The sequence below is a fragment of the Lynx rufus genome, unplaced genomic scaffold (genome assembly GCF_022079265.1).
Source record: "Lynx rufus isolate CCGP_SWC_20201006 ecotype Redwood Valley unplaced genomic scaffold, mLynRuf1.p SCAF_6, whole genome shotgun sequence".
Lineage (NCBI taxonomy): Eukaryota > Metazoa > Chordata > Mammalia > Carnivora > Felidae > Lynx > Lynx rufus.
In genome coordinates, this window is record NW_025814878.1 from 93,542,383 (window position 1) to 93,568,545 (window position 26,163).

At 36.4% G+C, this 26,163-nt stretch overlaps 1 protein-coding gene across 1 annotated transcript in view; it reads right to left on the bottom strand.

Moving 5' to 3' along the window:
• GFRAL (GDNF family receptor alpha like) overlaps nucleotides 1-26,163 on the bottom strand; it is a 59,051-nt gene that overhangs the window by 10,256 nt on the left and 22,632 nt on the right. Inside the window, exon 6 of the mRNA XM_047101757.1 lies at nucleotides 22,226-22,476. Coding sequence (XP_046957713.1) covers nucleotides 22,226-22,476 — 251 coding nt within the window. The remainder of the gene's footprint in view (nucleotides 1-22,225; nucleotides 22,477-26,163) is intronic.

The window sequence follows — 26,163 nt, forward strand, 5'->3', positions numbered from 1 at the left end:
CAGTGGATTAGGAGATATCCAAAGCAAAGAATTTTGAGAATTTCTCTAGGCTTCAACTCTCTCATTTATAAAATAAAACTAGTACACCTAGCTTTACAAGATTTTTTTGAGGATGAAAATATTAAAACTCATTAGCATAAACAGGGCTTTTGGAGACTTCCATGAGAAAGAAGGTACAATTATAGGGAGAATGGGAAGGGAAAATAAGGCTAAGAGAAGGGATTCCTTTGATGGTTCCTTTTCCTTTCCTATCCTCCTTTCCTTCCTTTCTCTCCTTGGAAAGATCTTGGGCCAATTCACTGAAGCAGAACCCCCCATTATTTTCGATTTCAGAAACCCGATTTCAAGTGGACATAGTCAATTCAAAGTTTGTTAGAAGAGGCAAACTTATCTAAATGTTTTCTGTGAAACACGATTCCTGTAGAACCCTTTAATGTGTTAGCCAAATAAAACATCTTATAAGTAAATGATTGGAACATTTTAGATTTGACAAAATAAATTCTGTCCTTTTTTTTTCCTATAAGTGTTTTCTAGGTTTTTGGTGGTGTTGTTTTGTTTTTTTACTATAGTAGAAGGGACACTTTACCTAAATTTATTTTCTCCATGGAATATGTCTAGGAACCCACTTAAAAAAAAAAGCAAAAAACAAAAAACTTAGAAGGGGTGCCTGGGTGGCTCAGTAGGTTAAGCATCTGAATTCAGCTCTGGTCATGATCTCAAGGTTGGTGAGTTTGAGCCCATATCAGGCTCTGTGCTGACAGCTCAGAGCCTGGAGTCTGCTTCAGATTCTGTGTCTCCCTGTCTGCCCCACTCATGCTCTCTCTCTCTGTCTCTCAAAAATAAATAAATGTTTATAAAATTTTTAAAAACAAAACAAAAACTTAGAAAATATCGGCATATGTGATTGATAGACAAATATTTATGTATTTTGAGTAGGTATAGGATTTTTATTGAGGATAATTATTTTTATTTAGTCAATGGAAAGCCAGATAATATCATACTAATAGTATTTTGTGTTCCTGAATACAGGCACCATTTATAATCATTTCCTCTATTAAGCATACATATATACAAGCACCTGACACCACAATTTCTCTTGTTCTCTATTCCTGAGAGTGAAGCAAATTTTTTAACCTATGGTTTGGGAGATGCCTGACCCACAAAGGCTACTCCTATTGCCCCTTAGAGAGATTGGTGTGATGCAACATTAATTCCACATTTGCTGCCAGTTAATCTGCCATACTTCAATTTCTCAATTTGTCCTCAGGGGACATGGAGAATTTAAAATCTGCCCTCTACTTAGGAGACCCATTCCAGCAGAACGAGAAGGGGTTCATGGATCATTTACACCTAGTCACCTATGAATGTCCACAGGACCCCGTAGCAGAAACCACCATATTTGGACCCACATAAAGATTTTCCAGATAAGTAATTACTTCCTACTTCAAAATTAGCACCATGGCAGTCAGCATGGGAATATATTGGTAGGATGATACATGACCCCACTCTTATGAAGTTCTCAATCTAGTTTCAGGTAAGGGAAATAATTTAAATAAAGTGAGGTGGGAACCGACCAGGGAGAGCTAAGGGAAGGTACACATTTGAGGAATGGGGAGAAATAAGACTGATTTGCATTCAGGGTGTTCTTGGGAATCTGATGAAGTTTAGTGATCTCTCTGTCCTCAGACCCCAGCTGAGGTTGGAAAGAAGGAGCACTGGAGAGCAACAGAGGCCTTTTGCAGACAGAAATAGGATGATCAGGACAGAGTTGGAGACTCAGTCTAGTCATAGTCTAGTCATAGACTTAGTCTACTCATTTGGTGAGGAGACTACGAAACAATTCAGATGTGAGAAGATGAAAACTAAAAATAGGTGGTAGAAAGTATTGGAGAGAAGAGAGACAGTGTGTGGTTACATTTCAAACATAGCAGGCACAGATGTTAGAATTGGGTATGGATCAGACACCAGCTCGGCCTCACCTCAGCGCTGTCATTTTAGGCAACTTACTGAGACTTTGCTCCTTTATTTTTAAAATGGGATAATGCCTACCACAGCACTGATTGTTCCAAATTAAACAAGACAGTATGTGAAAAGAACACAAAGGAAGTGCTCAGTAGATTACATAGTTATTAAACATTTTGCCATTTGGAGTTTTATTTGATACCAAAAACGCAGAGGACTAAATGAGAGGTGACTCTTAGGTTCTTGAGACAACTTGATGTTTTAGGGTACTTCAGTGAATTGGCCCAAGATTGTTCTAAGGAAAGAAAGGAAGGAAAGGAGGATAGGAAGGGGCAAGGGGTAGAGAAAAAGAACCATCAAAGGAATCCCTTCTCTTACCCTTGTTTTCCTTTCTCTTCCTCCCTACAGATGCACATTATTTCTCATGAAAGATTCCACAAACCCTGCTTATCCTAATATGAGTTTTAATATTTTCATCCTCAAAAAACTCTTGCAAAACTGGGTATTCTAGTTTCATTTTATAAATGAGAGAACTGAAACTTAGAGACATTATCAACCCTCTTTGCTCTTGAATGTCTCCTAATCCAATGACCTAGATATAGAGAATGGTCAGGATGGAGATTCACTGGTAGAGAATGGAAAACACATGGTTGGACAGAAGGGAGGGCAGAAGGTGGACAGAAGGGAGATAAAATTCTAAACCACATTATGGTAGGCTAATAGAAGTTCATAACTAGAAAGAGAGAAGAGGTCAGAGATTTAAGTTTAGTAAGTAAAGGCCTTTGAAAAAACCAGCAGTTGGTGGAGAGTAAGATACATAGATAGTAATTGCTAAGTAATTTGCTGATTGAAAAAGATATATATGTATATATTTGTATCAGTAAAAGATGTTACACCTCAAAAGTTCCCTTTCAGCTACCTGGCAGTATTAAAAGAACAAAACAAATTAATGTCGAATCACTATTTTGTACACCTGAAATTAATATAACACTGTATGTTAACTAACTGGAATTAAAAACTTAAAAAAAAAGAACAAAACAATTCAAAGCAACAATATTTCCATTGTAGAGGAGGAGGGGTGCTGGAATGGAAATTTGGGCCAAAGAACAGTGAGAGAAATTGACTGGGTGGAAGCAGCCGTGTAGAAGTGTTGGAAGGAGCTATTAGGGTTGTAGACATATGCTTAGTGTACATTTTCCATGTAATAACTACCATATGTACTTAAAACAAAATACTATTGTAAGTTTCAGGCCATTACACTAGGAAGAGTGAGTGAAGAGAGATGCAAGTACTGAATCATAGCTGCCTAGACACTAAAGACATCAACAGAGGCATCTTCCTACATAGACCCCAGTGACACACAGCAGTGTATCACTAAGCTAAGTTGCCCTTTGGAGAAAGCACTACAGTCCAATTTATATGGCTTTTCTCCTTGCAGATCACCTTGACTCTCAACTAAAGTAGACATACAATCTGGAATGAGTGGGCTCTGGCCTCTGTCTTCAGTTGAGTTACTTTGAAAGTCCCTAACCTATGCCTACAGTGAGCGTCTGGCCACTTGAATAAGGTGCTAATGCAATAGTCAAACACCAGTCCCAGAGTTTTCTGAATACTCAAAGCATGTTGGGATTGGTAAAGCCACTCTCCGGGCTCAGTGGCAACCAAAGGAAGCCATTCCACCCTAAGCTGAAAGCCAGTGGAAAGGAAAGTGACAATGAGCAATAGTCTCTGTCTGTCACAGATGCACACTCTCATCATATCACCAGGCAAGCACACCGTGCCATATAGCAGCTTTCGTCCATTCTCCACACTCTTATCTACTTATCTACTTATCTACTGAAAGTCAGTTTGCTCACTGTGATTTGTACCACAAACCCCAAATAAATGCTTTTCAAGGAATAATATTTAGAAGAAGAAAAAATATGCTGTGCCCATTCTTACGGTTGACTACATATCTGTGTGATGTTAGGGCATTCTTGCAAATTTGAGACTGAGAGAATATTTGCCGATGTTGGCAATGCTGTAAAAGTTTTTCCTGAACCCATGGGGGGAAAAAACCTCTAGAAAGAGGTTTGAGACAATCTGATATACTAACGGAAGATGAAAGATTGTCGTTATCAGTGAATTGTTAATAATTGTCTCTACTCCTTGTTCACCTATCTCATCTACAGGATTTTATTTGTCTGAGTGCCAACTGTTCTTTACTATAAGGAGTCTCCCTTTAAGATGATATCCCAGTATATAGGTGCCAGGGCAATAACTATTAAGTGCCCACATATGGTGTTTTATGGGAATACATGTGATGCTATTATACTGTTGTCACAAGAATACTTGGCTCTTTAAGCCAGGAATACACATGCTCATAATAAATTATTTTTATGACTTCACATACACAATCATGATGCACAGAAAGTATAAAGGAAAGATTGCTTATTTTATGCAGCTTTGGCACTAACTCCATCCCCAATTATAGGCAACAAGGGGATTATATGAAGCCAATGAAAGCACGAGAGTGGAAAATGGAAAAGATAACACTACGCTTTCACATACTGAAGCCTGTTATTGTTCAAATTGTAACAGTATTGTTTTGTTGTTTTATTTCCCTCCATGATCTTAAATGCTCCTTCCTTCTCTAGTGATGCCAAAAGTTGAGTTGTCTCACTCATCAATGGCAACTCTTTAATCTTTCCTTTTTGGCTTAGAGCAAACAACAAAGGTAGTCATGGATGATTCATACCATCTTTCATGCTCAGAAGCAGACATTTTCCCCTCTGTTAAAAACACCCAAGGTTTTAAGGGTAGAGGTGGGAGAAAGTGAAGGTAGGAGACAGCTGTTCTCCTGTTGTTTCTGTTAAGGGTTTGTACACTTCAGTCTTTCCAGATTACAGCCGTGTGAAACATTTTCTGCAAAATAGGAAGCCAAGCCAAATTTGCTGGGTTTCAGGTCTGTAGACAAAATTTAAAACAGCTGGATTTTATTGGTAACTTTTGCACGCAAGTAAACCTAGTGGTGAAACTAAAACCAGCGTTTGTCTCTACTGGAGTGGGCTACATCTTTAGGGGCTATCCCCTCCATGTCTCTTCCCTTGAGAGAGTTTTGAATTTTGAAGGGTCCTAAGAGAAACCTGCCAGATTATTCCTTAGAGTACCTGATTGAAATCTTAGCCAATGAAGGTGGAAGGCACAACCAGATATGAGGCCTCTCATAGTCAAATCTTCAGGGGGATGAGAGGAAGATTGGTCTCTTTCTGTAATCTAATTTTAAATTACCTCAATTAAAATAGCTAATGATTCTCTCTTTACATATATTAAACAAAAGTCCCCCCCCCCCCAACACACACACACATAACACAGTAGTGCTTAGTTACAGGGGCAAATAATGGCCAACTTATTGGCTTTGTATGTAGCAAAAGTCCCACCTCATATCTTAAATATGCCCTGAGTGAAAATGATCATATTCCTTGAAAAATAATGCAAATTTATAGATTTAAACATAAAAAATAGAAGCAATGACACATGCTCTATCATGGTTATATCGTGAGTTTGAAATATGTTATTTATGAAGCTATTTAGAATTTGGGGAAACAAAACAATAAAAAGTAATCCAGCACTAGAGAAAACCATTTTATTACAAATCTCAGTTAAGAGCTCTGAGGGCATGAGTATTTCTCAAGAGCAAAAAAAGAAATGATACACACTATCTTAAAATTTTAGCATAACCATAGAAAGAAAAAGTTCTTGGCTGTCTTTGGGCATATGAAAAATATATACATCACTTCAGATATATCCCAATTCGCAGGCAGTGACGAGGTTTGTGGAAAGTGCAGTGGCATCAAAAATATCTTCAGTCATCTACCCCAAGAATATTAAGCACATCTAATATCAGAGGTCATCTATTTTTGTTAAACCATTACCCAAATTTAATATGCAAGAAATGTGAGGTATAAGGAGGGAATAACTGACCTCCTTCAAACCACCATGTGTAGGTAGGGCTCAAACTTGTTGCTTAGTTCTTGTTCTTTTTATTACTCCATACTGCCTCCCAACAAACACATTTTTTTTTCTGAAATTCTCTTGTTATGTAAACATACTCCCTGGGAGATAGAACATCAGTTGTGAATTCTAAATTTCCCACCATTAGATGAGAAGAGCATATTTTGTTTTTTGACATCACAGTTTCTGGTCTCCAAAATCTCCTTGTTTAAATTATGCATCTGTTGCCTTCTGTGTGACCTTGGACAGGTTACCAAATTCTAGGTGTCTCTGTTTCCTCTAAGGTAAAAGAAAAAAACACCTACCTCATATATTGCTTGTGGAAATTAATCAAGACATATTAAATCAGTAAAATCATTTCTCACACTTAGTAAATACTCAGGTTGTAGGACACTGAGTAAGCAAAAAACAAGTAAACTAGTGTTCATAGCCAGGGTACAGCTTTAAACTGGGAAGCAGTAACTTTAGATGTTTATTAAACCACCATTTAAAGGATATTATATCTTATTATAGCTTCAGTTTCCTCCATGCTTTCATTTCACAATGATGAGTTTGTAAGCAGATCCGTTAAAATGTTCATTGTGGTTTGTCAAATAGTAGGATTATTTTCAAGAGTTTGCCCAGATCCTAGGATTATTAATAATAATTCAATGTTTTAAAGATCTGCTCCTGGCCATTAGTTCTTTACTCTTTCTTCAGTCTCTTTGAGGCAGGTAATAATTTGCTCTAAGAGTACCAACACCTGATAGTTATTGCTTTCCATAACAAGTGATGTCAACTATGAAGCTAAATGCATGGTAGAAGCTCATCTATTGGCTCTACCTCTCTATTGCAAAGACCGATGCCTTCTAGAATAGCCCCAAGTACACCATCAAAGAAGTTAGAGCATTCCACATAGTCTAACCTGACAATGGAGTCTAACTTACTCACTGCTATCCTTCTTGAGAGGCTAAGCAAATCCAGGGTGAACTAATGGGTCCTGAGATGATTCTTTTTGTGGAGTTCTGATGCAGATTCCAACTACCAGGACAACTGGCCTTTAAAGTTGCAAAAGTTAATATGGTGGATATGACTTACTCAAGTAACCTTATCCAGTGAATTTCCCTCTTCACCCTTTGGCTGCTCTTCACCTCCAAGTCTAATTTCACGCAGTGTGAAGCACACTTTCTGTACTACTTTCTAAATACCATGTGTTGGATGCTGAAATTCAACTGATGACACTGTTCTGATGTCTTTTAGATCCATGACTTTTATCTATTAGATCAGTGGTTATCATGTGGACAGTGAAATTTTGGGGCCAGTGAGCATTCTTCTAGTGATCCATGTTTACTTTTTCATGTTTATAACATGACAACCTTGGCACTAAATACATCTGGGATATATTAATAATTTATTTAGATGTAATACAAAACAGGCATCACTTCACTATTCTTTAATCAAAACCAGTGCCTCTCTTGCTGTTGACTCTGGGGATGTTTTATTGTGTGGGGATAAATGGGAGGTGATGAGGTCTTTTGGTTCCCTGACTTGGTAAGCAAATTCAAACATTTAAGAATCATGATTCTAGGGATGGTATCTTTTTGGTGTTCTGAGTCCAAATCCAATGTGGCAGGAGAGAGGTTCCCCCCACCTCAACAAGCAGCTCTCAAGACATCAGCTGGGTGTCCTTTAATTCAACTCAGTCTGACACCACTACCCTGAGATAGCATCAGATACCACAGGTTAGGGATTCAGCCCTATAAGACCCCTCCCTCTTTTCCCCATTTCAGATGCCTGTTGCAAGTCCAGGTTGTTATCTGTACTTCTGAATGACTGACTATAAATTAAAGATTCCCATGACCTCCTGTTTGTGTTCAATTAATTTGCGAGAGTGGCTCACAGAACTCCAAGAAATATTTTGCTTCCTGGATCACTGGTTTCTTATAAAAGGATGTAAGTTAGAAACAGCCAGATGGAAGAGATGCACAGGGGAAGGCATGGGGAATGAATGCAGAGCTTCCAGGTTCTCTCCAGATGTGCCATTTTCCAAGAATCTCCATGTGTTCACCAACCTGGAAGCTCTCCAAACACTGTCCTTTGGGTTTTTACAAAGGCTTCATTACACAGCTATGAATGATTAAACCATTGGCCGTTGGCCTTTAACCTCCAGTTCCTCTCCCCTCTCTAGAAGTTAACTTGGGATTGGATACTGAAAGTTCCAACCCTTTAACCACTTGGTTGGTTTCCCAGGCAACCAGCCCCCATCCTTAGGTTATCTAAAGGCTTTCCAAGAGTCACCTCATTAATAACAAAAGATAACTTTATCACTCTTGTCACAGGAAATTCCAAGGATTTTAGGGGCTCTATGCCAGGAACAGGATAGAAAAGCAAGTATATATATTTTTTATTATAAGTCACAATATCACAGTATTTCAAAACAACCCATGTTGAAATGTCTCCAGTGGAAGTTCAGAAGTGTATACCTACGGTGATGATTCAAGTAAGAGAGTATTGCTAGACTCTGGCTGATTTCAGGAATGAATCAATGAGCATTCTATGCCAATGATTCTTAAGAATGCAACACCTGGGAACTGGTTAGAAATGCAGATGCCCAAGTTGCATCGCAGACTTACTGAATCAAAAACTCTAGGAGTAAAGACCCAGTGGTAACAAGCCCTCCAGGTGATTCTCATGGAGCTAAAGTTTGAAAACCACTGTTCTAACAGAGCGAAAGTTTGAAAAGCACTGTTCTAAGCTACTATCTCAAGAAGAGCTTTACAATTATAAAGACATCTACTGAAACTCTTTCATGGCACTAACACACATAGTGTACACGGAAAAGAGATTACTACATTGACAAAATGCACCAGATTAAGTTGGTTTATTTCTCAGTAGCAGACATGTTGTTATATATGAGACATATAAAGTATTTTACACACACACACACACACACACACACACATGCATACATACATAAAATTAGATATTTTTATTCAAAGGTTCTTAAGAAGTTGTCTAGGTCATGCTACTCAAAGTGTGACCTCTGTACCAAACAATGTTAGCATCACCTGGGAGCTTTTAGAAATGCAAATCTGAGGCCCCATCCCTAACCTACAGAGTCAGAATCTGCATTTTAACTGGAAACCATGTGATTCTAATATACATTAAAGCTTGAAAGCAACTGTCTGAATTCATCATCTGCCCTAAAGTTATCCAAAGATATATATTCTCACTTATCCTGAGAAAATATGACACCTTTAGATCATCTAGAAATAATTCTGGCTCCCACACCACCTGGATGACATCATAATTATTTTCCAGATCCTTCAAAATCTATATTGAGTTAGTATTTACTGAATTTCACTACATTATGGATACTTTATTATATAAATTAACTGATATAATCATTGCACCAAAGTTCTGGGTTAGAATTAATTATATTCTATATTTCACAGACAAGAGATGGAGGCAACAAGAGAATAAGTTTTTCAGTTACCTGTCTCATAAATGGCAGAGAAATTATTTGAACCCAGACATGCTGGGACCATATTGCCTCTCTATGGTTGTGCTCTATAAGGCATATTAACATTTCCAAACATATCATTTCATTATTAAAGGCATTGCCACTAGTCACAATTTTTAACCAAAATTCAAGAGTGGGGCTGAGGAGGAAACGGGTAGAAGAGGCCCTGTTTATACCGTAGGTTTGAAATCTCACAAAGGTTAAATACAATGATTTATCCCTGAGGCCCCAAACCCAAATAAATATCCGGAGTTCTAAGACTACATGTGAAATAACGTAAAAGCCAAAGTTACAGAATTTACCATGAATCCAGATTTTTACATTGGATGGTAACTAAAGTCATGCTAAAGAACTGGTTTGTTTTTATTATTTTTTGTATTGCTAACTTATAACACACATGCTCATTTTCTTTTTTAAAGTAATTTTTTAAACTTTTAAAATGCTTATTTATTTTTGAAAGAGAGAGATAGAGCATGAGTAGGGGAAAAGGCAGAGAGAAAGGGAGGCTCTGAGCTGTCAACACAGAGCCCGACGCAGGGCTCGAACCCACAAACCGTGAGATCATGACCCGAGCTGAATTCGGATGCTTAACCGACTGAACCACCCAGGTGCTCCCACACATGCTCATCTTCTAAAGAATATAAAAGAGTTTGCAAATAACAACACAAGATCCTAAGGAATAATAATTAATTTCTAAGAGGAAAAATATACATTAATTAGTGAGTGTCTATGAATCGAAGGACTACAAATTCACTATGAAGCCACTTTAATCCAGAAAATACAAAATACTGGACTATTTAGAGGCTATGTTATAAATATGAATACAGGGAAGAGAAATTCTGTCGAGTGTTCCTTGGAAAAACAAGAGACTTTTTTTTAGCACCTGGACTGAATTTGAAGGAAACTGGACTTGAATTAGAGTTTTGTGTAGAAACCAAAAAAAAGTCAGTGGTTTTGGCTAGATGAAGTGATTTATTTAAAGCCAAAACTTAACATAAAGCTCCTGGAATACTAACCTATGTGAATTGGCTATAAGAGAAGATGGGGTGTGTGTGTCCATATGTGAGAGGGACAGAGTGGGAGAGGGTATTGTTGCAATGGGAATATCTTCCACAATTCACTCAGCTCAATGTTTTATTCATAGTCTATAATCTTCCTTTCTCAGACAGCTAGTGATCAGATGCAAATAAAAAATTAAGAATATATATGAAAGTGAGTTTGAACTTTTATAAACCCATATTACACAATCTTTAAATGACTTTACTAAGAATAAGTGTAAAATTTTATGCAGTTTAGAAAAAAATTTAGAACTATATATTATGCACCTACATAGATATATGGGTGTGTTTAATGAACTTTCTATTAAAATCTACACTAGGGAAATATTAGTTTTAGATAGAGACCTTCACTGGAAACAGGTATGAAATGTTGTAAGGTATGAGGAAATGCAGCCAAATACAGAATCTATCCATCGAATGTAGAAAAGATAAATAAAATGGCCTTACTAGCAATCTTGATATCCAAGATGAGGCCTCCATCGACAGGTGGGATAAAGGGCTACAGAAAAGAAATTAAGTGGTAGAAACAGGTACTAATTAGAAGGGCTCTTTTCTTAAGCATCTCAAAAGACTATATACATTTTTAGGAGTTTCTGTATTAATATTTAATAAGAGACAGCTAGTTTTACAAATCTTTGGGAGATAATCTTTTTTTATCTTTGTTATTAATAGAGATAATAATCTCACAGAGTTTGTTAAGAAAATACCTATATTTAAGAGCAAAACTGTTAGGATCAACTGTTTATTTACAGTGTTGACACCATCCCAGGATCAAATGTAAAATAGTTTCCTACTACTCAGACATTTTGAAAATAGGTCTATAAAGGGGAAAAGTGTTGGAAAGCAGAAGGGGTTTGAAATGTTTTTATTAAAGTGAGCAGTAGCACCCTGGTCTTGTTAATTCCTGATTCTTTTGGTCAAATATTTGAATTGAAAATTCCAGCTTAAGTGGAAACATAAATGAGTGTGGTTGTTAATAAGGAAGCTGTACTATTAGAAGAGTTCTAATAAGGGAAAGAAAAACAACAGTATTCAGAAGACAGTGCTGCCATGGAGACACAGTAGACATTGGTTCATTCATTCATTCATTCATTCATTCATTCATTCATTCATTCGTGTGTTCATTCATTCATTAACTATTTATTGAGTGGCTAATGTATGCCAACTGTGTTTTTAGGCACTGGGGTAAAGCGGACCACCTTGAAAGCTGCCTGGTATTAGTCTTGCCTTTCTGAGCACAGACGTTTCTCATTCTCTGAGAGGTGTGAGCGAAAAGAGGCTTTGGGACTGATGGCCGGTGACCAGATTTTTCCCACATGTGGATTAGAGCAGCGGTTCCCAAACTTGGTTGAAAATCGCAACCACCTGGGTCATTTTCTTTTTTTTAATACAGATTTCTGAGCTCCACCCCAGGCCCACTGAATTGGAATAAATGAAATTAGGTAAAATGCATTTTAAACAAAGTTTCTAGATATTTCTGAAAATTAATAGGTTTGAGAACTAAAAATTTAATGTCCATCCTCTCAATACTTTGAGGTTGTCTTTGTGATCTTCAGGCTCTTCTTTAACATTGGAAAGAGTATTCCTAATAGAGTTGGGGAACCAGCTGGCTTTAGTGCAACATTAATGTAGAAACTCCTAACAATGTGTATAGTCTTTGTAAAACATCAGGAAAAGAAACCCAATGGTCCAGTCCTGAATCTGGGACCAAAAGCAATGATATTTTTTTAAAGACAGGACAATTAAAGTGTATAGAATATTTGATATGTAATGGACACTTTATCCACTTAATCTCATTCACACTCTAAATAAGTAGAGTTTTTGCTAATGCCTAATAGGAGAATTACAGCACAGACCCCTCACATTCTGCAGCAAGGCTATGCCACCTGCAGTGAAACACCATTTGCCATTTGAAATATAGCCCCTAATAGTCTGCTGAGTATTATAAGATCCATTAAGGCATTGGTTCCCAAAATGGAGAGCACAGTATATCAAGGCTATATATAAATATATCAAGGCAAATAAATGTAAAAAAAACAAATTTTTGGAAAAAGCAAACTTGGAAGATTGTAGACAAAGTGAGTTGAATGAGGTGAAGAGGCATATGGAAACACCCATGGTAGTGGCACAAAGTAGGCAGATCTTTTTATCTCGAGTTAATGCCTTGCAGAGCATCTACTATAGAACAGGACCTCAACAACCAGGTAAACTGGTGATCTACCCAGTAGAGGTCAATCATGCCCTCTCTTCAGCCACCCAAGTCCTGTGCAATGAACATGAAGAGAGCAACTCAGGTGGCAAAGATGGTGGCTATGCATGGGCCCCTCAAACTAGATCGTCTCTCCCTAAGGCTGATCCATCAAAGTTCTCCTAATAACACCAAACTTCCCGGGAACAATAGTGACCGACACTGTGCTCACAGTTCTCCAGGTTGGTGGCAGAATGATGATACCATTATCCCTTCACTCTGAAGGAGGCCATCATGCATATGTATTTATCTTTGTTCTTTACCATCAAAATGCTTCCCTAAATGCCTAATCCATCCTTGTGTAGATGCGTCCTTACAATGTTTACCTTGAACTTTGCACCATACACTTCCTTCTTTCCTCCTCAGTGATTTTCTGTCACTGCAGCATGAAATGTACATTGGGCTCTACTTGGCATTCATAGATGAACTATCCACAATTTCCAGGGAATCGAGGCTCATGGGACCACTCCTCAGAAGTGAAAGACCAGATCCAAAGAACCAATACTTTCTCCTTTCTTCTGTCATGAAGACAGTTCTGCAGGGCATTTCTCCAAGCACCTTGGAAGATCCCAAAAGGATCAAGACAACTTGAAAGAGGTAGAGTGATGGTGTGAATTGACTACTCTGGACAGCATTGTGCAGAGTTTTACAGTAAAGATATAAGCCAAGTGGAAAATAGCTGGTTTTCAGACAGAGATCAGCTAAAAATAAGGACTCTCCAACACTGAAAGCTGACTGCTTCTAGATCCCAAATAATAAGAGATAAGACTGAGAAAGATCTCCAGGGGCTCCTGGGTGGCTCAGTTGATTAAGCATTGGACTCTTGATTTCAGCTCAGGTCATGATCTCATGGTTCATGGGTTCAAGCCCCTCATATGGCTCTGTGCTAAAAGTGTGGAGCCTGCTTGGAATTCTCTCTCTTTCTCTCTCTGCCTCTCCCCTCCTTGTGCACTCTCTCTCCAAATAAATAAATTTAAGAAAGAAAGAAAGAAAGAAAGAAAGAAAGAAAGAAAGAAAGAAAGAAAAAAGAAACGAAACTACAGTTGTAAAAGATCCAGTATTTTTGAGTTCAACTGACTCAACTATGCAGCAAAAATCAGATTGAAGGTATTACATTTTTACTCTGGTCTATTGTTTAGAATAGCTTAAATCATTAAATGAGAGACGGGACATGGGGGTGAGGAATCAAGGAAATAAGGCAGACTTGGGAACCAAGTCAAGAAAACACTTTTTTTTTATTGTGGATACTGGCACATGTAACTGAATAAAAGCAAAAAAGATTAGAAACCTAACACGTTTTTAAGAGATTATGCTAAAGGAGCCACTAGTCCATTTGCAAAAAGTCTGTGACTGCTAAACTTTTAACGCCTCAAACTGTATGAACAGGATACAGTCTATGTGAGCTCCATATTCTTCAAGGAGGGCATTTTTCCCTAAATCTTCTTCAGATGTGGCTATGGAGGAAGATGGATAAGGAAGAACTTTCCAGTGGGCAAAATGGGAACCAGAGAAGCTGGTTCCTTCCCAGGTATCCCAAGAAATCCACACTGCAAGAGAGGGTTCACAGTGTCTATCTAGCAGGATCTCATTATTGTGTTCTAATACTCTACCATTTTTCTTTATTTTGAATGGAAACTTTTACTGAGGTTATTTTATCCTTATTACAATATATGCTATCCCTGTTACAATATATGCTATATAAGTATACTATATATGTATACACACACACATACACACATACAGTATGTGTGCAGTGTTTGGTGCTTGTGTTGGAGGGATGACAGGGGATAACTAGTCTTTTTTAGTCATAGGTTGCCTATGCATTATAAGGTACCACAACATCTGGATTGCACATCACCCAAGATCTAGAATAATTTTAAAATCCAAAAGAAAATATTAAGTAGGTGGGCAGATAATTGTATCTGAAACTTAGAAAAGAGGTTTGCCACAAAGACTGTAAATAAGTGTAAGGGGTAATGATGTGGCCACAAAGAACTTCTCCTGGGAGAAAATTAGAGGGTTACTCTGGTAGAGAGACTACAGCTAATCTTTAAGCAACATAAATATTAAATGGCCAGTTGGATGAGCTTACAAGGTAAACATAGAAGAGGCATCCAGAGTGATCAAACGATTAAGAACCAAGAGAGAAAAAAATGTGTATCAAGAAAGAAAGAATTAAACTGTTATTGAAAAAGGCTTAAGATTCCAGTAAGACAAAGACTTCCAGAATCTCTGACATGGATGTGGTTGTCATCTTGTAAGATATGTTTTATGAAGGGATCTGTATCCAGAGACCAGGCTAGACTGGGTAGATCAATATGTAAAAAGAGATGAAGAAATTGAAGTAATGAACACAGGCAACTCTTTTTTTGGAAATTTGGCTGTGACAGAGAAGAGACAGGGTATTAATTTGTAAGTCTTTTTTTCCTTTCCTTTTCATTCAAATGGACATCCTTGAGTATATTTAGAAATGAATAGAGTACTTCTATTTCTAATAGTATGACAAAATTGGCACTGTAACCAATCACTCTTTTACAAGAATATGATTAAAAAGTCCTGAACACATTTTAAATGAAAACTTCAAATGTAGGTAGAAAAAGCACTTACTAAAATTCAATGTTCATTTTTTTTTAAAAAGGAGTTATAGTCAAGGAATAGAAGGGAACTTCTTTATTCTGATACATAGTATCTACAGACATAATGACAAACATACTTCCTGCTAAAATGGTGAAAGAAGGTCCTTTAAGGTCAGGAACAAGTGTACCCACCATCACCATTTATATTTAACATTTTTCTGTGGGTCCTAGATGTGGAGTGGGGAAAGACAAGAAAAATATAAGAGCCTTAGAGGAAGCAAAACTATAATTACTGAAGAGCATATGATTACATAGGAAACACAGAAGAATTCCAAAACCCGTTAAATTTTGTGAGTGTTCAAAAATGCTGCTGCATACAAATGCATACATGAAAAATCACATAAATTTCTATAATTAGATGACAGAGTTTGAAAGTGTAATAGATTTGATATGGAAGATGTGATTTGCAGCAGAAATTGTAATAATTAGTAATATCTAGAAATAATTAGAGCCAATGTTATACAAGAAAATTATTATTGAGAAGTTATTTTTATTGAGACAATAAAAGCTTATTGAAGGAATCTACATAGAGAGCACCTGGATGGCTCAGTCAGAGAAGCAACCAACTCTTGATTTCGGCTCAGGTCATGATCTCATGGTTCATGAAATTGAGCCCTGAATGGGGCTCTGTGCTGATGGTGTGGAACTGCTTGGGATTCTCTCTCTCCCTCTCTCTCTCTCCACCCCTCCCTTTGCACTCTCTCTCAAAATAAATTTTAAGAAACTAAAAAAAGAAAGAAAATCTATGTACATGTATTGGAAAGCTCAATATCATTAAGAAAATACAAAGGCAGGGGCAAACTGGGTGGCTCAGGTCATGATCTCCCGTTCGTGAGTTCAAGCCCCAGGTCAGGCTCTGTGCTGACAGCTCAGAGCCTGGAGACTTCTTGGGATTCTGTTTCCCCTTTTCTCTCTGCCCCTGTCCCCACCCCCATCTCTCTCTCTCTCAAAAATAAACATTAAAAAAATTTTAAAACAATGCAAAGGCAAATGTCTGGTGGCAAGTGAAGAGTGGGGAATGGAGGAGTGCTGAGTGGAGGAGGGCACCAAGGGGTGGGGCAGGCAGGTAAGAACCCACCTGTCCTAGGAAAAGTAGCAGGAGGCAGGAACACACATGAGCTGAGGCTCCTTGTACCTCGCATATGTCCCAGTAGAGTTTATTTACAAAACACAAATTCAAATATACAATTATTAACAACTTCAAGATGATGTATGCAGAACATGAAGCCCCAAGCTCAGGACCCTTCTGAACACAGAGCCTTGTATGATTGCACTGGCTACATGCCCATGAGACTAGCCCTACTGATACCCATGTATACCCATACAATGTAATTTTATTAGCTTACTGGGCCTCAGAATTTTTAATCTCTTGGTGATTCTCATCTTCGGTCAAGATTGAGAACCACTGTCCTGGGCAATATCACACATATGTGTGTATACAAGTTATGTATCCGGCATGTGTTTATCAGTATGTAGGTGGTTACCTCTGAGTTGGGGGAGAAAGGATGTTATATGAAGTGAAACTTTAAATTTAAAAAAAAAATTTAATGATTATTTATTTTTAAGAGAAGGAGAGAGAGAGAGAGAGTACAAGCAGGGGAGGAGCAGAGAGACAGGGAGACACAGAATCTGAAGCCGACTTCAGGCTTCAAGCTGTCAGCACAGAGCCTGACCCAGGGCTGGAACTCATGAGCTGTGAGATCATGACCCGAGCTGAAGTCAGATGCTTAACAGAATGAGCCACCCAGGCGACCAGAACTTAAAAAAAATTTTTTTTTAAATAACGGCAATGCTTTATACATTAAATTGAATTGTAGATTCAATTATTTTTCATACTTGTATTTTAAAAATTCTTTCCCAAATTATATTTTTTATTCAGGTATAACATACAGTGTTATGTTAGTTTCAGGTGTGCAATGTAATGATTCACAATTCTATACATTACTCAGTGCTCATCACCACAAGTATACTCTTAATCCCCTTCAGCTATTTTACCATCTACCTCCTCACTGGCAACCATAAGTTTGTTCTCTATTTTTAAGAATATGTTTTTTTATTATACTTTTTCTTTGGTAACTATTAATCAGTTTTTAAAAATGTCTTTTATAGCAATGGAAATTATCCAGTTGAAGAACGCTTGACTATTCAAGAAATGATTAAAAAAAATTTCCTTCTTTACATAACCCAGATAACACATAGCAGGGCCGAGATCTGAACCTGAGCCTACAATATATCAGATCATCACTTTGCCATATAAGACTATGAATTCATGATAATTTTAAGAGGTATGTCTATTAGTGAATACTCACATACTAATACAAACATCTGATTTAAGCAACAAAACTTCCACTTGCCAGTACTAAAAAAGGCAGGTGTTTTGGGAAAAGAATATGTATATGGAGAGAAATAGAGCATTTCCAACAAATCACTGAACAAATGCTCAGCATCACTTATAATAAAAATTCAAATTAAAAATTAAGAGTTTTCTAAGAATGTAATTGGAATAAACTTCTTTTTCCAGTTTCTACCAAATTTAAAAACATAAAAATCCTATGGTTTAGTAACCTCACCATTTTAAATATATTCTGTTGAAATGCCAACTAAAATGTGCAATAACATTTATCACAGCAATCAATGCCTATGGTGATAAACAATCACATTCCATCTAAATGTCTCCATTAACAGTTATAGATAAAATAAATTATGGTATACACACATGCATGCATGCGTGCATATACACCATAGGATACTATTCAAACTTTAAAAAGAATCAAGTCATCATATATGCACACACTTTCAAATGGGCCCACCATATATATTTAAGTTAAAAAGCAGGTTGTAAACCAGCATGTGTGGTTTGATTACATTAAAAATATGTGTATGCGTGTGTCAGTGTAAGAGAGGCATCTGTTTGAGTGTATAGAATGCATTCAAGTTATGTATGTATTACAAGAAAAAAGATTCCAAAAAAATGTACACCAAATGTCTTAACCTTGACCCTCTCTAAACAATGGGACTGGGGGGAGGAATTTATTTTTTTTTCTGTAGACTTTAAATTTTTTTAAGCTTGTATTTTATCCATATTTCTATGCTTTCCATTCCCTGTAGGATTTAACAGAGAAAGGTAGTCTCTTTTTATTGAAAAAAATTTTTTTTCAATGTTTATTTATTTTTGAGAGACAGAGAGAGACAGAGCATTGAGTAGGGAAGGGGCAGAGAGAGAGGGAGACACAGAATTCAAAGCAGGCTCCAGGCTCTGAGCTGTCAGCACAGAGTCCGACGTGGGGCTCAAACCCACGAACCGTGAGATCATGACCTGGACTGAAGTCAGACGCCCAACCAACTGAGCCACCCAGGCGCCCCTCTTTTTATTTTTTAAAAATCATTATTCAAAAAGAAAAAAAAAAAACTTAGTCTTTAGGGGCAGAATAGGGATTGTCCAAATCCTTTTTAGATGACTGTGGGTGCATTAAATAAGCCAACTTTGAGCAAGGCAAAAAGAGAACGCTCCTGTCAACGCCAGGTACACTCATACCTATGGACTGAACCTTTCAGTTTAACAAGGAAACACAACAGTGCTCCTTTAACTCTTTCCACTTCTGCAGGCCTCTGTCTTAACTAATTCCTCCCTGCTCCATGTTTCCCACCGTTCTCCCAGCTCTAGCTGCCACCAATTTGCTCTGTGTTGCAAGATATGAGAGAAATGTAAGTCTGTATGGATTCAAAGATGAGTAAGTAGGTAAGAGGAAGTTAGTGGCCAAATATACAATTTGTTCAGGATGCTCATTTGCCTGAGCATCTCATCTGGTCCTGCATGCAGGAATGGAGGACGCAGAAACACACTCTGCAGCGTGTTTTTGAAGCTTTGTTCTCATACCAGAACTAGGAGGTTCCAACTGAGAGGGCTTTGGAGCACACTAAACAGACACAAGCTTGCTGTCTTCACCATTTCACAAGTAGAAGAGCATACTGGCTCCGAGCCAGGGTTTGGATCCTGAGTCTACCTCACCCAGCTTGGATATAGAGCCCTGAGCAAGCCATTTCATCTCTTAGCTTCTTTTTCCTCACGTGGGAAACCAAGAAAATAATAGTATCTGGCTCATTGAATTGTTAAGACTAAATGAGAAAATGTGACCAAAAATAAGCATTCAATAAATGCTAGGCACTCTATAATTATTTGTAATTATTATGAGTGCCTTGGATACATCAAAATGCCTATTATTTCTAGATGAATTTATGTTCCAAGTAAATGTTTTTTAAACTTCAGAGAACAACACATTAGTTAGTCATGAAATCATTTTTAGTGGGTCACAGTCAGAATTGAAAAAAATTAAAATGGAATAGAATAATAATAATATGTTGTGTTTTTTTTTTAAATAGAAGGCATTGCACATAAAAAGTTAATGTAACATCCACTGCTTACTGTGGTGAGAAGTCAAATGAGTTTGAAAAATCACGTTTCTGAGCCAACCAAAGGTGACAGACAAAATCTTCCCTAAGTGCTCACTCAGCCCTACTCAGTTCTGCTTTCAGGTAGAGTGAGCAGAGGCTCCAGAACGTTGGACATGAGCTGCTCTGATGGATGATTTTGATAACGCATAAGCCCGCTGTAGTTATCTGGGCAGTCAGGAGGCAATGGTTAGAGCAACAGTCCATTAAAAAATGTCGTTGTGCTCCTTCTCAAGTATATGGGGCAAGGGAGAAAGGTTTGTTAGAGCTAGCCCGGCCTAAGGACTCAGTTCTTGTTTTTGTTTGAAACTTTGATGGAAAGTTTCCATCAAACTGTAATGGAAAGCCTTGAAATTTCCTTTACCTCTACAAACCTATCACTTGAAATTCCTACCTTCAGTAGGTAATGTTTGAAAAGAAAATCTACTAAGTTTGGTCTGATCAGGGGAGTGAAGAAAGTCAAAGAGTTTCGAATTTTCATTTTTCCAAAACATTATATAGTACTTCCATGTTTCTGGATTTTTTTAAATGTCCATTTCTGCTGTTGCTCTACAAATGGTTTTGTTGTGGACAGGTTATAGCACCTAAACATGATGCAAGTCAAATACAACAATAATTAAAAACACATGGGTGAAAACCGGGTTCAAAACTAAAATTACATTGTCAGCACTGGCACTTTTAGGGAGATTATGCCCAAAGAACTAAGCTATCCTTAACCTGTAGGATCTTGCATTATTTTTCTGGATGTCCCTTAATATCCATGGTAAGTGCCATGGTAATGTAGCTGTACATATTTCTGTTGGTTTAAATTACTGTATTTGGTATTTTCCTCTGTAATGTTTTGAGCCATTTGTTGTTAAGTACATTTAGTTCCAACAGTTAGCCACCTAATATTAATAGGAGAAGATTATTTACAGAATATGACTCAACACATATAATGCTACAATCTTCCGCTTTGTACCATGATTTCAATTGAAGTACGTACATTATCCTAATTATAGAAATTGAAGAAATTCCACAGAGACCTCTGTTGGAATGAAAACCATATACTCTGAGCTGTATCTCTATCACCTAATACACATCAAATCACAATTCTGATCATATTAGCTAATGTGTATCTCTTTAGTATCTAAGAAAAAATTTTAACAAATTAAAAAAATGTGTGTATCTACATGGAGTTATAGGTATAGATATATACATATCTGTATCTGTCAAATATACATATATATAAATATAAAGATTTGGCTTGCAGTGAAACAGTAAACATCTATTATTTTCTCCTGGGAATGGTATTTGTAGGTTTGGTGGTTATAATGAGGGGCTTATGGGGATATTTCAAGACATGAACAATTTTAAGGACTAACCCAGAAGATGGATAATAGAGAAGCCTTGATTTAGTATGTGATCATATTCTTGGATTTTTTTTATAAGACTCATATATATATCCCTGTCAGCCACCTGCCCATTTGGATACTCTGGATAAATTAAATTCCTAAATCTCCATTTTCTTGTTCCTAAAATTGAGTAAATAATACCTTTAGAAAATGTGTTTTCATCCTGTTATTACAGTTAATCAGCAGACATGTTAAAGATCAAGAGTAGAAAAACTAAATCCAAGAGTAAATATTTCACAGAGGTTGGGACAGTCATATAATAGATTATTAAATTAATGATCCTCTGATGAATCCAACCTTAAATATACACATCCTTGTATAGTTCCCTCTCACAGTGACTCAGAGCCTGGCCATGTGACTTTCTCTGTCCAATGAGACGTTAGCAAATATGACAGAAGCAGACAATTGATAAGTATATGCACATAGGGGCTTAGCTGCTAGGTATGCTACTATCAACATGTAAGATTCCAGGGTCGACTGCTAAAGAGAAGAACCATATATCCCAGCCAGTAGCGCTTGCTAAACACCATGTTGGACTATCCACCCTCAGCTGAGTCACTCAATGACAGTAGCTACTTGAGTGGACCCCAAGCAAAGCCATCAGGAGAATCACCCAACTAAGCCCATTGTGCAGAACTGTGAGCAAATAAATGGTTATTTCAAGCCACTACATTTTGGGGTTGTTATTCACAATAGATACCTGATATTTTCAGTAATGTGGTAAGAGAAACCTTTCATGCTATTGATATTAAAATCAGTAAATGAAAACTAGGAGTGACCAATCATATACATTAAAAAATATATACCACTCACATGTAAATGAATAAAACAGCAAGTACACAAAACAATCAAAAAATATATTTTAAGATAGAAAAGCAAACATAAGGCTGCCTTTGTTAAATTTCCTATGCTGGACTAGTACTTTGTGCTGCATAGACAAAAAAAAAAAATCATGTATAATTTACTGAATATGTAGAACTTACTGAAACATGATCTTCTATGAAGCATATGTTGGAAAATCTTGCACAAAGATTCTTCACTTTGTGTGATGGTTCTACAGGTGCACTGCGCTTGAAGGACTGTCCCCAAGATCCCAATGTAAGCTGCTTTGCAGTCATCACTCCCTGAGCAAGTGAGATCCTGCTTGCTTAAGGTACTGATGCAAAATTCATCTTCATGGCACTTTCTAGTCACTTGTTGCCAGCATTTCCACTGAAATGTTCTATAGCGCCTCCTAGAAAGAATCAAGAAATGGAATTGGTCTGCATGATATCTCACAATAATATGTGGAGCTGCCTCACCTAATGAAAGACTGACATAAAACAAAAAGCCCTCCAAATGCCGGTATATAGCTGAAAACAAACTTGGTATGTTCAAGCATCCCAAAAGAGACTGTGAAAGAAGAGAAATCTTGTGAATTATTTTCCTTTTGTGATGAAAGACAGAGGCTAAGTTTAGGATTTCCTGGATGAATCATCTTTCATTACTAATTTTATTTCCATGGGTGATGGTGAGCAGTATGAACTACTTGGTGGACTTATTCGCAATATTCTTGAAGCAGAATGTGCTTTTGTGGCTAACATTTGGTCACTGTCTCTTACCAAGTTATTTCATATAAGGCTCTTGACCTTTCCAGCCAATTTTCCTACAGGATGGGAAGTACTGTACTCTTTCTTAATATTTCTAAGCAGACTAATTAGAACTTATAAAATATTTTGAGCTTCTCTAGCAAGAGCTAATTGAAAAAAAACATTATTAATTTATTTAATGACTGAGAATCCATTATAACCATATCTATTCATAACTTTTCTATGTATTTGATTCTTGCCATTGTAGCTTGGAATAAAAGTCTAGATAATGAACAACAATTTGACTTTTAAAATGTTCACAGAAAGAAGATATTCTCAGTGGAACCAAGGATATTAATCTTCCTACTTAATATTGATCACCTAAAATTACTTCTTACCCTTTTGTGAATAGGTCACCGTCAAACATGCATGAAAATCTTCTGAGTAAATGACATTTATCTTGAGCTTATTTGTCCACAATGTGATACTCTGCTTAAATCCATAACTATTTTTAATAAGCTCATATTTTAAGTAACCTTAAAGGAATCAGCTTTCTAATGTAATGGCAAAAATTTATTAGTATCTATTAAAATTTATATTTAAAAAAATCCTACAAATTTTTTGAGCCAGCAGAATATGTTCCTTTAGTTCAATTAAAGGTTATCTAGAAATGTCATGTAAATATAAGGAATTTATATTTGTACCTAGGTGTCATTTTTTTCATTTTTAAATATATATTTTGCTACATTTAAGTTGTAGGAGTTATCTACTCATGGAAGTTATTTCATTCAGAAAATTAATCGTGATATTCTGCACAAATGCTGAATTAAAGGATATCTTAAAATTAAAAAAACACAATTAGTACACATTACCTATATGAGTTAAATATGGCAAAAAATTATATGATAGAAATTCTTTTCCAGGTTTAAATGTTTTGATGTACAGTGTTTCATTACCCTTCTTTTCTTGATACATTGCAGTTTTCTATTATTTTGTTCAAACAATTGTTTAAAAGTATTTTTTGAAATGGAATTATTTTGTTTTCATTTTTGCTATTGATTTCTGGTTACATTGCAAAATGCAAAAGAATGCAGTTGGTATCATTTCTGCACATGGAATGTATTACATTTGCCTTTGTGACCTAATATAACGTCAAATTTTGTATTACATGGCACTTAAAATAAGTGTGTACATAGTAGAGGTTTACTTTTAAAAAATAAGTCGAATTTTTTTAAGAAAATACTTTTTTTCACTACTTTCTTGAATCATACATATGAAACTATAGTGTACTATAATTTTCTGTAAGCTCATAAACATATATAATTGGCAAAACAGGGAGCCTGGGTGACTCAGTCAGTTATGCGGTCCACTTTGGCTCAGGTAATGATCTCCTGTTTCTTGAGCTCTAGCCCTGCGTTGGGTTCTGTGCTCACAGTTGAGAGCCTGGAGCTGCTTTCAATTCTGTGTCTCCCTCTCTTTCTCTCCTCCTCCCCCACTCCACTCTGTGCCTCTCTCTCTCTCTCTCTCTCTCTCTAAAAAATAAACATTAAAAAAATTGTAACTGGCAAAACATAATCTCATCCCCCAGGATACATCTATTGGACAAAATGAGTTGAAAAATAGTCTTTATACTGCCTTCTTTGGCCTTTTCAAATAAATAAAGGAGTTTCAAAACCTAATATCTATTAAAGAATATGGAACGGGGACAGAAACTTTATTTTAAAACCCAAATGCTCTCCTCTCCCCAAGTACAGGCTCTTCAACAACAACGACAACAACAACAACAACAACAACAACAACAACAACAAAAAGCAGATAAAAGACAACACTCTCACTGAAGGAGTAGTTTATCATGTGGAGTTTTTCATCTGAATTACATTAAGTTAACATAAATGCTAGAAATCTTCCTAAGGCAAAATTTGCTTGAGAAAATGACAGGATTTGTCTTTTCACCTTGACTACTCATATTGCATCATATTTCCATCACCTCTATAAAATATTCATTAAGGGACTATTTACACATGGTGAAAAGAAATCTAGACTACAACAGTTCTTCCTCTCTGAATTAATCCATGAAAGACAGACATTATATAAGAAAAGACACATATATGTACATTAAAAATCATAAAAATTGCAAGATATGCAATTGCATAATTACATGATATTCAAAGGTGGAGGGAAACGAGATGATGTCTTTTAAGTGCCTCTAGTTTTGCAGACCGTGCACCAAGCATTTTGGAGTGGTGGTTAAATACAGGAGTCCTTTTGGAGAAAAGTTACCAACTCTGTACCAATCAGTCTGAAAAGGCATTGATGCCCAGATGAGTTGAATTCAGGAATGTGTACATCAGAATCCGTCATGGGGCTCCTCAAGGATTGTAATAGCAGATCCCATCACTTGCCAGTAAAATACTTAATTTGATAGGGAAGCTAAGATATATTGTGTTCTGAAAATTAAATGCAAATAACTTTAAGATAATGAGGAATTATACCTAGGATCTTGGCATTGGAATTAAGTAAAGCTGGATACCAATTCATGGAGACATCTGATATTTTTACAGGAATTGTTTAAAAAAAAAAAGTTTTCCTGGCTATGAAGATATTATTAGTTTTCATTATTTGTATAGGTAGATGATTAACAGGTAGATGTAAATATTCTATTTGTGATATGATAAAAAGGATAATCAAACATTTTTACCATATTTCACTGATTATAGGAGATACCATTATCTTATTACAACTGAAATAACTTATTGGAAATTAAATCGTTGTTTTAATTTAATAAATATTTTCTTGTCTTTGAGCTTAAGACTCATTCCAAAGATTTTATAAATATTATAATGTGTAAAAAATTACATCTTAGAATCAATGAACTACAATATTTCACTGACTGAGGACTTATGAAGATAGGAGTTTAAAAAATCTAAATTGCATTGTAAAAAAATTTTTTGTCATGAATTTTTTATTCACTCAAGAGATCGCCTTAATAAACCTCAAAATAACTGATAAACTTTTGTAAAACGAGATCCTCAAATAAGACTTTCTTAAAAACTTTGGCAATTTTTGGTGGTAAGTTGACACAAAAACGATGTCAATGTTCTGGCACTCTGCTTAGATATTTACTCCTCATGTTACAGAATGTGTGTTGCAGAAAAGCACCTGTCTTTTTCGACAAATATTTAGGAGATCTGGAGTTATTCTGAAAGTTGGAATGGCAGAGTAAAGGAGTGTAATTAAAAAGCTAAAGACATTGAAAAAAAAAAATTTAAAAAAAAAAAAAAAGCTAAAGAAAGCAGTTTGCCGAGAATCAGCCCCTTCAGGAAATTGATAATAAATCTTTTAGCTCATTTGCC